The sequence below is a fragment of the Aphelocoma coerulescens genome, assembly GCF_041296385.1.
Source record: "Aphelocoma coerulescens isolate FSJ_1873_10779 chromosome Z unlocalized genomic scaffold, UR_Acoe_1.0 ChrZ, whole genome shotgun sequence".
Classification (NCBI taxonomy): domain Eukaryota; kingdom Metazoa; phylum Chordata; class Aves; order Passeriformes; family Corvidae; genus Aphelocoma; species Aphelocoma coerulescens.
The window spans coordinates 4,609,608-4,626,766 of record NW_027184085.1 but is presented as its reverse complement, the minus strand read 5'-3'; the positions used below and the strand labels follow the sequence as shown (position 1 = coordinate 4,626,766).

The 17,159-nt window shown below is 41.7% G+C and overlaps 1 protein-coding gene across 1 annotated transcript in view; it reads right to left on the bottom strand.

Annotated features, from left to right (window-relative positions):
• Window positions 1–16,673, bottom strand: part of RIT2 (Ras like without CAAX 2) — a 185,265-nt gene extending 168,592 nt beyond the window's left edge. Inside the window, exon 1 of the mRNA XM_069001835.1 lies at window positions 16,571–16,673. Within this exon, the coding sequence (XP_068857936.1) occupies window positions 16,571–16,673 (103 nt within the window). The remainder of the gene's footprint in view (window positions 1–16,570) is intronic.
• Window positions 16,674–17,159: the final 486 nt, after the last annotated feature.

The window sequence follows — 17,159 nt, the reverse complement described above, 5'->3', positions numbered from 1 at the left end:
CGTGTATTTAAATCTGTGTATAGTCACTGGGTTTTTGTTTTGATTTTTCCTCCTACTGCCACTTGTTCAAAATTTATTATAGTGAAGTAGGGGTTTGTTTATATTGTTATGAGCAGTAAAAGCTGGGGAGTGAGAGCAAAGGTAAGAGCTGGGTCACAAAGAAGAAGAGAAAACATATAGAAATACATGTATATTTGTTTTTCATCTTGTCATTTTTTCCCAGATTGGGGAAAACAGAATTTTAACTCCTGCTACCAAAGGAGATATCCCTCTAGCATCACTGTGATTCATTATTCCACTGAAGATTTCTGTGCGTGGAGGAATCTAGTTCTTCAAAGAACACAGAAGAGTCTGACAAATTCTGTGCCTCCCACTGATTTCACAGGGTGTTACATCTTGCTAAGGCTGGGGCCCACAGATTCCTCTGAGTTCTTGATGGTTGTCAGAAAACCACACACGAGAAGCATCGCTTTGCCTAGCACCCCATAAATTTATATTAATGTTAGATTTACACAGCCTTGTACATGGCTGAGAAGATGGAGTGGTTTGGTTCAAAATATCCATTACTTCCTTATTTTACTTTTGTGAGATAAGATTTAGGAGAAAGCAAAGCAGGCACAAAACTTAAATGGTTATGGACAAAGAAAGAGTTTTATTACTAACAGAATTAAAAATAAAAAAGAAATAGCAAGAAATTAAAGCAAACCCCCTCCCCCCCTTCCAGCTCTTTCCTCCTTTTATCCAACTCACACAAAGGGTAACAGAACCTGGGATTTTAGTCAGTGTTACAATTCTTGATAAGTCTCTTTCATATGCTTAAGGAAAAAAGGGTTTTCTTCACCTGCACGTGGTTCCCAAAGTGCCACCAACAGCAGACCCGCCCGGAAAGAACAATCTGCTGTGGTGTAAAACATCTCTTCTATGAAAAACCTCACAGTTCCTTCACACTGCCAAACAGGGGCTATCACATGAGGTTATTAATCTTTTTAAGGATGAGTTACTTTGGCCTCAACACAAAGGCTTTTTTTTTGCTACAAGTCTCTAAAAGCCTCTCACTGCTTCTATATAGCCTGGCATAGGCACTCTTCACAATCTTCATGGGCCACACGTGAATTTTTCATCCCCCCATGTACTTCAAATGGATTAAAGAGACAAACAGGCTGTGATATTACAGTTTCTTACCACAGCATGCAGGAAGGTTTTTTAAGCTACGCGCGAGAATGGCGGCACCGCCCTCTCGTCTCCCGCCGCCATTTCAGCTCCGTCTCACGGGCCGCACTCTCTCCTCTCCCTGACTCTGAGGCCGCCGTGTTGAAGCGGGTCCTCGTTCGGGTGGAGAGAGCCTCGCTCCCCGTGTGCTGCTGGCTGCGCTCCTCAGCTCGGCGCGGCGTGCGCTGGCTGCAGGCAGGAGGCGACGCCGACTCCTGCTGGCTCCGCCAGCTCCGCACCGAGAGGAGAGGGACCCGCCGGTCCCAGGGCGCCGCGGGTGGGTTTAGCTGTGCTGCAGCCCCTGGCTGGGTTTAGCTGTGCTGCACTCCCTGGCTGGGTTTAGCTGTGCTGCACTCCCTGGCTGGTTTCAGCTGTGCTGCACTCCCTGGCTGGTTTCAGCTGTGCTGCACTCCCTGGCTGGGTTTAGCCGTGCTGCACTCCCTGGCTGGGTTTAGCCGTGCTGCACTCCCTGGCTGGGTTTAGCTGTGCTGCAGCCCCTGGCTGGGTTTAGCCGTGCTGCACTCCCTGGCTGGGTTTAGCTGTGCTGCAGCCCCTGGCTGGGTTTAGCTGTGCTGCACTCCCTGGCTGGGTTTAGCCGTGCTGCACTCCCTGGCTGGGTTTAGCCGTGCTGCACTCCCTGGCTGGGTTTAGCCGTGCTGCAGCCCCTGGCTGGGTTTAGCTGTGCTGCACTCCCTGGCTGGTTTCAGCTGTGCTGCACTCCCTGGCTGGGTTTAGCCGTGCTGCACTCCCTGGCTGGGTTTAGCCGTGCTGCAGCCCCTGGCTGGGTTTAGCCGTGCTGCAGCCCCTGGCTGGGTTTAGCCGTGCTGCACTCCCTGGCTGGGTTTAGCCGTGCTGCAGCCCCTGGCTGGGTTTAGCCGTGCTGCACTCCCTGGCTGGTTTCAGCTGTGCTGCAGCCCCTGGCTGGGTTCAGCTGTGCTGCACTCCCTGGCTGGGTTTAGCCGTGCTGCACTCCCTGGCTGGTTTCAGCCGTGCTGCACTCCCTGGCTGGGTTTAGCCGTGCTGCACTCCCTGGCTGGGTTTAGCCGTGCTGCACTCCCTGGCTGGGTTTAGCCGTGCTGCAGCCCCTGGCTGGGTTTAGCCGTGCTGCACTCCCTGGCTGGGTTTAGCCGTGCTGCACTCCCTGGCTGGGTTCAGCTGTGCTGCACTCCCTGGCTGGGTTTAGCCGTGCTGCACTCCCTGGCTGGGTTTAGCTGTGCTGCAGCCCCTGGCTGGGTTTAGCCGTGCTGCACTCCCTGGCTGGGTTTAGCCGTGCTGCACTCCCTGGCTGGTTTCAGCTGCCTGCGGCTCTGGGACAGCTCCCACCCCCCAGCAGCCCAGGGTCTGTGCTGCGGCGTTGGAAAGGGACGGGGCCCCGGCCCGGCCTGGTGGAGCCCAGAGGCTCCGAGGCCCCCCCCACCTTCCACAGGCGAGCTGGAACGAAAGGAAATTCCCGCCTTTCCATGCTATTTAAATATGTAAATTGTGAGAAGCATCATTCGTCTAAAAGACTGTCTATCAACTCAGGTGAGCATAAAAGGGCTGTTCTGGGAAGATTTAGAATCACAGAATCATAGGAAAATAAGGTTTGAAAAGACCTCTAAGATCATCAGGATCAGCCATTAACTCAACACTGACAAGGTCACTACAAAACCACGTCCCTAACCTCCACATGGACAATACTTCCAGAGATGGTGAATCCATCACTGTCCTGGACAGCCTGTTGCAATGCCTCAACATCCTTTCTCTGAGGAAATATTTCTTAATTTTCAACCTAAACCTCCCCTGGCAGAACTTGAGGCCATTTTCTCTTGTCCTACGGCTTGTTCCGTGGCAGAAAAAATTGACCCACACCAGTCTACAGCTGTGATGATGCCTCTCCAACTTCCTACTCCAGAGAGCCAGTGAGTGAGAAACATGGGATAAGAAGTCACAGAGGCAGGAGAATGATTCTCTAACATGACCTCTGTGTACCTTTTGTGTACAGCTGTTGGGATATGACAATGCACTATTAGCACCAGGTAGGATTACTGCAGTGGAAAAACAGCATCTGAGACCAATGCTCTTAGAAGTACAAATTGCTGCATTTTCCTTCTATCCCTTTACTCCCTTATCATTGCTTTACTCATCTGTTTCTAGTTTTCTGTTTTCTCAGTCTTTTTCTATGTCTCTTTTTTTTCCATTGTCTTGTTCTCTACTCTTGGTTGTTGACGTCTGTTAATGTTTCCCATACTAATTGCTTGGATTGCTTCTTTTATATCTTCTCTTTTGACTTTTTCCTAACCCCTTCCTCACCATACCCAATTGTCATTTTGAGCATGTTACCTGGGGGGAAAAAAAAACAACAGAGGAAAATTATGTAATTGTTATGTCAGGCATTTAACTTTTAAGTATCTTGGGAAAGATTTGAAAAATAGATCTTTTGACTTCCACTTTTATATGAACAGACCAGTAAGCAGAGTGTGCACTGAGAGAGATTATGTTGCAAATTCACTTCTTTTTTTTTTACTCTGGGAAATTCATTGAATGAAACTGCTTTAAGTGGAAGAAAGGCACAAGAAGGCGGTTTCTGGAGCTCATGAGGGGCTACTTGATTACTGTAATAGATTGTTCTTTTTTCTTCTCTAATCCCAGGAGAGAAACAACGTGTTTCTAGAGCATATCTACAAATATAAGGAGACCCCATGAAGCCCAGGAACACATCCTTGGTCTGGACCCAGTGCCAGATACTGCACAGAACAGAGGTCTATCATACTGTGTGTGATGAGTAATCAAAGGACCATGGCACCAGGCATGTCATGAAGAAAATGTCTAATGACTGCTTTTTAATCAAATTGAGAACATCATTTCTATATAAAAAAGTCCAGAAAAAAATTAGAGAGGGAGAGATTTTAAAGCCTGCCAGGCATTCTGGATGGCTTAAGAAGCTGCTGTTTCTGAAACAACTGAGAATTTGACAACACTTGGGTTTGGTTTTGAACATTCTGAATAAAAATCTAAAACAATAGTACACGTTTTGCAAGCTTCTGAAGAGACATTTCTGTAAAGACAGTCAAGATCTGGTTCAATAGGGAAAACTTCAGTATAACACAACAAGCTGTCATGCAGGTAGTAGGCTAGTAAAGTTACTGAAGGATTCACAGAATCTGACAGAGCAATCAAGTTAGTAAAGGAGTCACAGGATCTGACAGAGAATACGAATTTGAGCTAGGACTGTTTTATTTCAGGCATGTGAAAATGGACAAGAACTACAGAATTACATTAGCACTTCAAGGAGATTGCAAGGAAAGAAATTACACAACATAACTGCAGTCTCTCATAACTCTCATAACTGCAGTCAGTGTAAGCTGAAGAAGAAATACGTGCATCAGTCTCTGAGCTGATTACAGCTTTTACTTTGCCAAAGATTATGAAATTAATTTTTAAATCTTATAAACATTTGTGAGCCCTGAAATAACTCATTTAGTTCTAGGATTTTAGTGAAAAGATAAAACACTGACCACGTGAGTTGAAAACATAACTCTTTTGGAGACCAAATTCATGATAGTCCAACTTGGCATCTCCTGAGACAGACTTTTACATTCACACCCTCATCTTTTGGATGCTCCCCATCCGCCTTGAAACAAAGTGATTTTAGCCAGTGTCTCCAGTGCCTAGTGGGCAGGTAATGCATTGGAAGATCTCTAGGGAAAAGTGGGGCACTTTTGGGAAAAATGTCTTCCCAAGACACTTCTTCTGAAACTGCGACCCTGCACAAGACTCTGGTAACACCCAATTCCTGTCATTGGAGCTGTGTGAGCATGATGAGACTTCCAGATTCTAGGAAAGAAAATTAGACAGTCTTGCAGGCATAAAGGGAGACTAATTAAAGTCAAAGAACAAATTTAAAGTGGAAAAGGATTACCAGAGGAATGGAAGGGAATAAAATGGGAAATATAGAAAGAAAAGAGATGAAAGCAGCAACACAAAAAAAAAATCTTAATTGTGCTTTCAAGAGTGTCCCTAAGGGAATTAATCTCCTCCAAATTCTAGCAGATAGCACGTGCCAAAAATGCTGCAGATGGCTCGGCTCAGCAGCAGGGATGGCTTGGAAGGGAAACAGCTCCTGTGGCTGCCTCAACAGATTGTTTACAGCAAAGATACCGACAGTGCCCAGTCATTGTCATGAAACAGTGCTTGTTCCCTTGTTTGAGACTTCAGTCTGGGCATTTCAAACGGCAGATTTGTGTGTGGCTGAAACCAGGAGAGTCCTTGATAGTTTGATTCCTGTTCCTGAGGAATAGCCTTGAATCTTTACAGCAAGCAGTGTGAACAGGAAAAGCTGAGCAGTGCACAAGTCACTGAAATCTTCACTCTAAGTGAAGCTCTGTTTTAATAAATCACACCATGAAAAGCAGACTCATTAATATAACCTTCTGTGAGTACTAATCACTTAGAGTGATAGAATACCCTGAATTGGAAGGGGCTTACAAGGGTCATCAGATCTAACTCCTGGCCCTGCACAGCACCATCCCCCAACAATCCCACTCTGTGCCTGAGAGAATTTTCCAAATGTTTCTTGATCTCCGTCAGTCTGGTGCTGACCGTGCCACAGGGAACCTGTTCAGTGCCCAACGACCCTCTGGGGGCAGAACCTTTTCCTGATATCCAAACTAAACCTCCCCCATCTCAGCTTCATGACATTCCCTTGGGTCCTACACATAAGTGTTCGCATAGAAGCAGTGTAGGTGAAGACCCTGAATCAGTAAATTCCATTTCCATCCCTGGAACAGAGAACAGCAAGAGGTGAGCTAACAGATCTGTTTGCCTTCCATCTGCACCATCACCCAACTCACACATGAGATGGACAGTACTTTAAGGGTGCTACTTCAGCACGTTTCCAGTTCTACAGGAGCATTTATACACTAAAGGACACATTTTAGTTCTGTTTGAGGCAACATAAATTAACTTTTTTTTTGTACAGAATAAACAAATCCAGTCTTGAGACCAGCCTAAGGATCTCTGTTTAGCAGCCTGAACACAAAGAAAACTGCTGGCTATGTATATTATTAGCGCCATAGCAGCCAAAAGTCCTCATGACTTTTAACACATCTCATAATTTTGAGGATGACAGTAGTCCTTCTATAAGAGAATTTGAAAACTGTAAGTGCTTTTTCTGTTCAGGTATATTTGCTCTTTAATGCTCAATCTCTGTAATTTATTCTCTTAGTGTAAAGCACTTAGACTAACAAAACTTTCAGCAGCCTGCTCCTTCCAAAGACTCTTCTTCCACAATGTTCCATCTAGCTTTTAAGCAAATCATTAAGGGCATATGCCACCATTATTGACCAAAGAAAGTTTGTCTTGAAGGTCTCATATATCTCTTAATTATACATGTTCTAATTCAATTTCATCTCTTAAATTGTTATTCTCCATTAGGGAATTCTGGCCACTTTTCTCCTCAAATTTTGGGATATATGTGTTCTTCTCTTGATATTCATTACTTTTGAATATTGCAAATTCTCCATCCCCTGTTCCAAAGGAGCATGGAAGTGACCAGCTCATTTGCTAGCCTTATCCAGGTGGGTATTTATATAACATCATCTGGGTGTTATGATGGGAGAAGCTGGATAGATCAACCCATTCACATCTGTTGGGGTTTGATACTGGCCAAGTGCCAGGCACCCATGAAAAAAAGCTATGCTCTTATTTTTCTCTGCTATTGCTGAGCAGAAGAGGGGGAATTAAAACAAAAACTTCCTGAATTGAGATAAGGATTAGGGGAAAAACACTTAAAGGCAAAGCTGGTTCAAAACATAAACAGTATAAAGAAAATTTATTAACAGAATTAAAAGTAAAAAGGGTAATGAGAACTAAAATAAACCTCTAGAACACCTTTCTTTCCCGGTCCCTCCCTCTTTCCACCGACTGCACAAGGAGACAAAACATGGGTTGGTTTTGGTCTGTATTTCACTTCTTAAAAATCTTTCTGCAGTATGCTTAAGGAAAAGAGTTTCTTTCTTCTGCTGTGCCATGGGACCCTTCCCACAGGAGATAGTTCTCTGCGAACCTTTCCAGCTTGGTTTCAACTTTCATGTGTAGTAGTCCCGCCCAAACCTGCTGCAATGTGAGTCCCTCCCACGGGTCAAGCAGTCTTCCTACAACTTCCTAGAGTGGGTCATTTTAGTTCATGGGTTTTAGTCTTTTAAGGAGCAACTGTTCTAGTTTGGAAGCAATAGTTATCTGTCTCTAGAAACAAAGGTCTTCTCTCTGTTTCAGTTCCTTATTGGATTACAGCTTTTCAACATCCCCTCGCTCCAGCATGGACACTCTTTCTCATGGGCCGCACATGAATCTCTGCATCCCCCCATGCACTTATGGATTACAGAGAAACAGTTTGTTGTATCATAGTCCTCACCACCGCTTGTAGGAAAAAAAAAATCTTAGCTCTGATGCCCACAGCACCTCCTCCCTCTCCTTCTTTTCCCTAACCTCGGTAACACCATGTTGGTTCTCCTCAGGTGTCCCCAGTTTTCCCTTTTCTCTGACTCAGGAGAAAGCTGCTGTCTGTAGGTTCGTTTGTTCTTGTCCTGGGTTGCAGTGTATTCTATTACCATCCTCATGAGCTCTGGAAATCAGGTGGGGCAGTGTTTCCTTGCCTCCTCCCCCCCAGACTATCTTGCTGTTAATGGCCCCTCATTGTCCTGCCGCATGACTCAGAGATAACTCCCTCCGGACTATCTTCTGTTAACGAGCCTAATCAACACTTGGCCTCATGACTCATTACCCCATTGTGAGATGCTCCACCCAGAGGGAGGAACCAAGCATCCCATCCTGGATATAATCTGGGACTCTGAGCACCAGAGACACTCTTTCCACTGGATTTCCAGAGGACAGAAGCTACACAGCCACCACTGGACTTTCTGAGGAAGAGCAGACCCCTGCTACTACAGGATCACCACTTCAGAGGACTGCAGCCACCATTCCACCAGACTGCTACCACTACCCTGCCTAACAGGGACTCAGGTTGTATCTTGACTCTGTCAGTGTTTTCTTTTACTTTCTTTTCCTTTCCTTTAATTTCCATTAAATTGTTATTCTGACTTGGTGCCTCCCACTGGTTTGTTTTTCAAACTAGCACAGTTCTCAAGTTCCATCAATTGAAAAGTCCTTACAGAGCTTCGCTGAGATTAATAGGTAGATTTCGGCTCCATATGGGGGAATTGTTCGCCATGTTTTCATTGCTGGCCACATGGTCCCTGCTGGCATTGTGCAGGCAGCCCCGGCCACACGGTCCCAGCCTCAGGAAGGCCCTGGCCAGGATGGGCCCTGGCGGCCACCTAACCACCCCTCAGGAGAAGAAAAGAGAGCTTCCTCCAGTTTTATTCTTTTCTTAAATATGTCATCACAGAGGTGTTACCAACTTCTTTACTTTGGCTAGTAACCTGCCCATTGTAAGAACCTTCAGCGATTGGCTCTGTGCCAGACATGGAAGTTTCAAGCAGCTTTTCTCCCACCCACTCTCTTGGGGTGACTTTATGATGTGTATCCCCTATCGCCTGCTCTATGTCCAGACATGAGTCCTGTGCCTTTCTGTGCCTTTAAAATTGGGTCCAAGAGAAGGAAAAAAAGCCAGGCGAACTTTTCAAAGTGGTTTTGTGTTCAAGGACACAGAGACAGCTGCTGCTGCTGCAGAGCGGATACAATCACTTCCTGCTTTTCCCGGCTCTTGACTCCTTTTCTTGGAAGAGAGAGATGGAGAGTTAAACTCCTTTGCTCCCCTGGGACTTCAGTTTTTCCTTCTTCTTCTCTTCTGGACTGTTCAACAACACCAGAACACAATGGGAGACCTTACACCAGCCCAGAGGGTCCCCAACAAACTCCAGCTTTGGAGGGGAGAAACGCACACCCACAAAAGACACTGAAATCTACCCAGATTCTCTCCACAGTGAGAGGTTTTATTATTTATCATTATTCTTCATTGTGCATTCTGTTTGTTAAATAAATAGAGGGGTTTTTTTCCCTGTTTTCACTTTCCTCCAAGGAATTTCTTCCCAAACCTGGTGGGGAAGGTGGCTGTAACCTGCCTTCTTTGGAGGAGACGTTCCTCCCAGAGCATTTCCCTTAATTTGTCTCAAACTGGGACACCCACCAAAAACCAGGCTGTGTTAAACCAACACATCACAGCCACATCCATTTACCTTGAATCACTGTATACATATGCAAGTTGCTCAATAAAAAATCATGAATTACTGTCTACAGCAGCCATTTCAATATAGTCATAGTCATTTGTCATCATAAATCATACTGTGTCACTCCTTTTATCATCTCTGTTGGTTTTCTTTGAACTCTGTCCTATTTATCAGACATCTTCTAGTGCTGAAGAATCCAGGACTCCAGACAGATTTCTCAGCACCGAGCTGGTATCTCACATGCAGAACACCCCCTCCCCCCCCCATTAAGTACAGAGGACATAATTGAATCCTCCACCTCTAACCATTGAATTATGTGAACTGCCAAAATAATGAAAACATCTTTAACTCATTTCCCTGAGGCAAACAGCTCTGTCCACAAGGTCTGCCCATATGCAAAAGAAATTGATTAATAAATAATGTATTTAATCTTTTTAAGTGGATAACCTACACACTAAACATAAATGAAGAATATCAGAAAGGGGTCCAGAATTATTTGAATTCTCAGATTCAATGGTCCCAAGTAATATAACACACATGAAAATGCAGGATTTAGGTCATCACAAGAGGTGTGATAGCACAGGTGGGAAAGAGAAAATGCACTGGGGGAAAGAGAAAATAGCTTCAAGTTACTACATCTATCTCTCTGTACATGACCTCTGTGAACTACACCTGAATAAAAGAATTCATTATTCTCTGAGTAACAAAAAATAACTCTACAGAGGAAACCAGTAGGCATTCTTGCTTCTAGTAAGGCCACTAATAGAAGAGAATGTGAATTTTTGGAATTTGTACTCAGAAAATGATGTGGAAATATTAGGGCTTTCTAATTAAGCGTACAGGACGGTCTGAGCAGGAAAATAAGGTCCTACAAGTGAGGTTTCAGATACTCAGTGTATTGCAGTGAAAGAAGATTGAGGTGTGAATTCATCATTGTCTACAAGTATTAAGAGAAAACATGGATTTTCTCAAAGTTGATAACAAACAGATAAGATAAAATGTCTAGAAGATGGAATTACACAAAACAGAGCTTGAAACAAATCCAATTACCTACCTGTGAAGGAACCTAAAACACATGGAGAGTTTTGTTATCAAAGATCACAAACCTACCAGGAACTCTGCCTTTGTACAATATCCAGAGCCTAATCTCATTTATGAGAAATCCGGAAGTTACCCAAACCAGGGATGTGATTGTCTGGCATTGGTGGCCATTCTCTACAAGGTGTTTGTTCACTTTTGCATGGCAAAAATACAACATGCACCACCATTATTTTGCTTGAAACACCTGCAATTGTGCATCAGAACTGTGACTGCTGTTCAATTTACAGTATCCCAGACATGACATAGCTGGTGGCTTAGAGCGGTCAGTTAGGATTTTTTCTCCATGGAGACATAATTGTCAAGAAGCATTACCATGTGCTTTGGTCTGCACCACTGTCACTTCTTCTGTCTCCTCCCTTCCTTCCCCAGCCTCACGCTGCCACTTCTACACCAGGTCACAGCTAATCAGAGGTTGCAGGCAGTTCTATGAAGTGACCAAGGGAATTCATATGCCATTTTGAATGGTCAGTACCCTCACCCTTTCAGAACTGTTGCCAAGGAAGGAAGTTTGCCTGTAGTAAAAAAATCGATATTCTTTCATCCTTCCTTTTTTTTGTTTATTTTTATTTTTAAATCTGAATAAGTAGAATAATTTCCCTGAACCACCCAAGGAATTAAAAATCTGGACTACCCTTTTTTTCAGACAGAGAATGATGAGGGAACAAGCAATTCTTTTCAGATGGCATAGAGATGTGTGTCTTTGTTAATTAGGTATCTTAATTTCTTCTCCAGCAAAATAAAAAACGACATTTTTTGCAGTTAGAGGAGAAGCAGGAAAAATTAAGACACCAAAAACTATACTTATAATGATTTTGAGGGGGGGGAAAGTGACTTGGATTGCCTTAACTGTAATCCACAGCATGCCCAAGTGCTTGAAAGGGAACTTTTTTCACCTTGACTCCTACTGAGCAGTAACTAAATTCAACACCTTCATCCTGGTGATTGGCTTTCCTCAGGTTATGATAGAAGGCCAGACCCTTTTCTTTGATTCATCTACTAGGCGTTTCAGGAAGCATAGCTGTACCTGAAAATATTCCTGGGGAAAATAAGGAGCCAAATCAAAACCCACCTCCTCCAATAAAAATCTCTGCTGAGGTGTTTGATCAGTGTCTGGAGTGTGCTCTGTGACACCGAGCCCTGTGATGGGGTAAGAACAGCATCAGCAGGGCCAAGTGGTGCTTCTCAAGCTCAGCACTTTTGATACCAGTGGAATCCTTTGCCCTTCATCCTTTTCAGGGTAACCTGGATCATACATTAATTTATCTCCAGGGAGTTTACAAACAGCTGGAGTGGGCCAGTTCTCCAGCACACACTCCAGGGTACTCTATTTACTGGGGACTCTTGTTATAAGGACATGCTTGAAAATAATAGGCACATAATTTGCTTTATCTAGGCAGAATAAGAGGTAAAACAGGACAGAAAAAAGGACAATTGAATACATAAATTAAAGAAAATTGCAGATTTAATCTAATTCCTCATACTGAAGTTCCCACATAACAGAGAACATAATTGTTTTCACACATTTTAGAAGTTATTGTGTACACATGATCTTGAAATTAATTGGATAAGTCATCTGCATCTGTAGAAACATAGCCTTTATGCCACACTGGCAAAAAAAAAGACAAAAAAAAAAAAAAAAGAAAAATCAAGGAAATCAATGGGTAAGAATGTCTCCCTTAGCCAGCACAGACTGAGAATACATTTCCTCACACTGTTCCTCCAATATCCCTGAGAGAATATTTTCTTAATTTTTTCTTTTCCTCTTTCTTATTCTTTTTAAGATTGAAGCCTGGAAATACATTTCTCAATACTTTCCAATATATAATAAAACTGGAAATAAATTAGTTTCACAAAAGTGTAGGGACAATTATTTTAAAATATCTTCAAATTTTGTAGGGTGGCAACAGATCATCAGGCAATTAGTTTGAGAAATAAATATTGAAAAATGAACATTTTCTCCAAGATAAAAATCTTTCTTATTAGCAAGAGATATTAGTTAGTTTTGAAGAATTTGAAGAGATATTAATTAGTTTTGAAGAATTCCTCTACTCATCTGAAATGCAACTTTCATAAGAGGGCTAACAAGAAATTCACTTTGCATCTATGATACACCTCTGCTGTGCATAAACATGTAATTTTATTTACCTGGAATAACTGTAGATCATCTTCAGCCTTAAATAAATCATCATTAACTAGGGTTAGGAAAAAACAAACAAAGAAGAACATGCTAAAATAACATTTTTATTCAGCCAAGAAGATGCACAAAAAGGTGGATTATGGTGCAATCTGATCAGCATTTGGAGATTGCTCGGGTAATAATTTTTCATCAGAGGGAGGTTTTCTATTTTATTCAGTTGCACAGGTACATCAATTTGTTCATTTTAGTAGTCACTGTGCAACCCCTGGGTTAATCATTGCTAATGTTTTGCAGAATGTGCTGCAGTTAAGTATTGTTATCCATGTAATTGGTTTGCTAAATATAAGCCAGCAACGGATGGTTTCAGGCTCTTTAGTGCGTGTTTGGTTTTTTGGTTTTTTTTTTTCTGTAACACTGAAAATCAGAGCTAAACCCAGAGGTCTGATCTGCATCAGAAAAGGACCATAAGAGCACCTTATTTACTGATCTCTGAAGGTATTTGTGAAATATGGGTGTCAAAACCACTAAGGTTCTTAGGGTTTGAACTCTTTGTCAGTCAACTTGAGGTAGGTTTGAGTGGTACTGACATGGCCTGATACTTGTTATCAGAGCAGAGAAGCCCAAATGTCAATTTCTCATTTTTAATTGAAATAGAACTATAATTAGAAATACTTCATTTTGATATGGACTATAATTGAATGAGAGTCAACAGAAAATTTAGTTTACTTACTTCTGTTTATTTTGTAGCATAACTTTGGTCTGAACTTGCATCAGCCTCTACTTGATATTCTTGATGATGAACACAACTTATGCAACATAATAAATTAACATATTGCTCTGAAAACAAAAAGAATTCTGTTTTCGGAAGCCTTAGAAGACATAACCCATTCTAGGGAATCCATACTGCACAATTAGAGTACAGAAATCAACTCCAATAAAAATGTACGTCTAGCTTTGTACATTTTAATTAGACACAACTGTTACCTATTTCTTCCAAATGCTGGGTTTTGAGGTGGTGCTTTCTCCTCCTATAAAATAGTGGCAGACCTTTTTTTTTTTTTTTTTAAATTATTATTATTTTTCCAGAATTGATTTTGAAGTGTGAGAACATTTAAGGAGCAATTCTCAGACCATTTGCAGTTTACACATTATTACTCTCTATGTGGTGGGTGTCAGACTTGAATGCACTGAGTTCATCTTCTTTTACCAATTCCTGTGAAACTTACACCACACTGAATAGCCCAAAAAAAAGGATGTTGGCTGTCCTCCTGGACAGTCTGCCATCTTGGAGCAGAGAAGTGAAAAGACAAGCTTGACTAATCCAAAGAAAATTTTTTGTAAACACCAATGCCAAAACAACATCCCTTGTTGGTCTCCTCCTCCTCATTCCACCCCTTGCATGAGTGGCACAGTAAGAGAGCAGGGGAGGGTTGGCAATACAAGATCAAAATGCCTGGGGGATCTCTAGAAGTGAACTACATCCAGGATAAAAAGAAATCTAACATTTTTGTGGCTTGGTTCCTATGGAAAATTCATTCCAAACCTGAATTATTTAATATTTGAATGAATTGAGGAGTGGAAAGGCTTTCATCCGAAAGAGGTCTCCCACTCAGTAATTTAACCCCAGCTGTTACTATTTTTATCATGACTTTAAAGCAAAGAAGGAGGGAGAAGATGGGAAAGAAAGGCAGAATGTTATCAATATATTAAACCACATATCACTGATTTGTCAAAATCAAAATTGGAAATGTAACTTTTTTTTTTTTTTTTGTGTCTTTCATCCTTTTTCTACTGTGATCCATTTTTATGGTTAAATTCATAATTTCCTGGGTACAGAAAATCTAGGTCACCAGGGGAAAGCAGAGCTCATCTGGTGGAATGAAAGTAGTCATTAAGGCCTTTTTCTGTTTTTCATCCAGTGTAAATTAATCCTGTTTATGTAACAGTCAGAATGAATTAATGATTTATGGAATGACATCTATTTTTACTTATCTCTATCTGAATTCTATCAGTTGAACTATCTCTCAGGATTCTACGGAAGTATTTCAGGTCCATTACACATCAGAAGTTCATAGCCAGTAAAAGTTGAACTGCCCACCTCCTTTCTTATAAACTCTTAATAATGCTCTGTTGCTGGGGAATTTTTTTTCACCCAGAAGTTTCACTTTTGTGATAACAACAGAAAGTTTTCATTAATCTTATAGAATTTCACAAATATACACTTAATCCCATCTTTTCTTCTTTAGACCACACGATTTTTGTTGTTAATTATGTGGTTCTCAGCTTTGGATATGTATCATACCTTGTGCAATCCACAAATTTAAAGGCTTTATTCTCATTAAACTACCAGCTAATGTTTCCTGAACACAGAGATTCAAATTAACTAAATTTGTGATTTCAAATCTTATCTAATAGTAATGGAAACTTGGAAATTTCCTCCATATGCATATAAAGTTTGGCTATTATGATTCATTCATGCTGTGAAAGTAGTATCATTTTTAATACTCTGTGGTGAACAAGTTTTCAAAATTGCATTACTCCTACAAACATATATTGGGGGGGGGAAAAAAATTGCTGTCCTCTTTTGGACACACTCAGGGAAGAAGAAAAAAGATTAAAAAAAAAAAAGAAAAATAAAGGAAAAAAAGAAGTGATATTTTACTGAAAGTTCCAGCTGGCACATCCTGGATACCTGCTTTTCTTTGGAAGACATAATTTGAAATTGCAGAAATTTACTCTGAGATTGCTAATATTTTGTTCTTTCCCATTTTACATAGTGATTATATAGTAACATCTGTGCAAGAATTGTTTGCTTGGTGAAGCAATACTGATGGGAAATAGCTTTCACTGAAAGATATGCCACTGAAGTTGAAGCTAAATATAAGAAGAACACAAAAATTATGGATACAGAAAAAAAATTATGTTCACTCACAATTTTTAACTTTTTGCACCTATATTTTATTGCTTGAATATAAATAAAGCTTGTTTGAGCTACACAGTTATTACAGTTTAGTGTCACAGCTATTTATCCTGAAAATTCCCTGGAATCTAGCCTGGGTGTATTATATTACATTATCCTGCTTTTTGTAATTTTGTTTCTCTTTCTGTTTTTCTTTTGAATTTCCAGAAGATATAATCAAATTCTTGTTGTGTGGCCAGCTCAATATACTGACTTCTGAGACAAACTCTGCGTGTTCAGCAAAGTCTTTGTAAGAACAGAGAATGCTGGTTTCAGTGAGAATAAATCAAAGCTGATAATATCTGGGAAAAAGAAAACACTGTCCAGAGAAAATAATGACTCCTCTGAAGAGATATCATTGTCAGACACTAGCATATCTTGCCAGCTATGGACAGGGATATTAAAATATGCTGCAAATCTGCCTCTTAGCCTGGAGTGAGTCTCAAGCAGGCATGCTGTACCTGTCCGGACTGGAGAAGAGACTAAAAACAGCTGAGCCACAACGACACTCAGCAAAAAAAAAATTTAAAAAACCCCCAAAATACGTGTAAAAGAAAACAGAGTCACTGCAGGCATCCCCCACACTCTGCACTGTACAGCTGACTTTGCAGTTAGCTCGATTTCTACCTGAGCACAAGGACCATCAGGCCAACAAGTTATATCTACGCTGTCCAGCAAACCACCACCCTTCACCAAGTGGGAGAGTGACACAGAAACTTGCTGTTAAACTCACAGCAGCAGTCTGACTGCTCTCTCCTCACACAGAGCAGACTCAAGGTCAGTTCTACACAAATAACCAATTAAAACGGCTTGCAGCGCTTCAGTCTCTAACAAATTAAGCTGACTCATTGCCCCAGTCACGAACTATAGTCTTTTATCCAAGCCATGTGCAAGAGAAAGGGGAACGAAACCCCTCATTAAACAATGCCCCTGTCCTGTGAACTTTACGCTCCCAATTCACCCCTTCTCCCCCAAAATATTGTTGCTGAAACTTACCGCTTTTGCCAACTCCCCCTGCTCCCAGCATCACCACCTTGTACTCTCTGGAGCCTGCTGAAGAACTGCTTGAGGAGCTGATCATTGCATTTTCTAGCTCCATCTTGCACGAGGCAGCAGAAGGGAGCAAAACAGAAGAAAAAGCAACTGGCAGGTGTTTTCTCTGATCTTAACTACAAAATCTGTGTTAGGGGAAAAAAAAAGGCAGAAAGGGAAGGTATAATGCAAGAGCTATGATTTATCAGCCTCACACTCACTGCTGTGCCTGTGTTAGCTGGAGAAGGTCTCATAGCAACCACTTTAACAGCTTCCAATAAAAATCTCTCTCTGCCCCCTCCCAGCTCTGTATCGTTCTCTGTTTCTCTTCCTGGACAGCAGCAGTTTTGTGAGTCTCAAGAGGTCTGATACCTCTGGGGTTGCAGTGTCATTGAACAAATAGATCGGATACTCCAACAAAATAAAATAGATCAAATTTCTTAATTATGAAGCTCGTTTATTCTACATAGTATTTGCTTGAATCTTAATGATAAAACAAACCAGACAACCTTCTTTTCACCTTGGAGTTAAATATGCACCCTATGTTTATCAA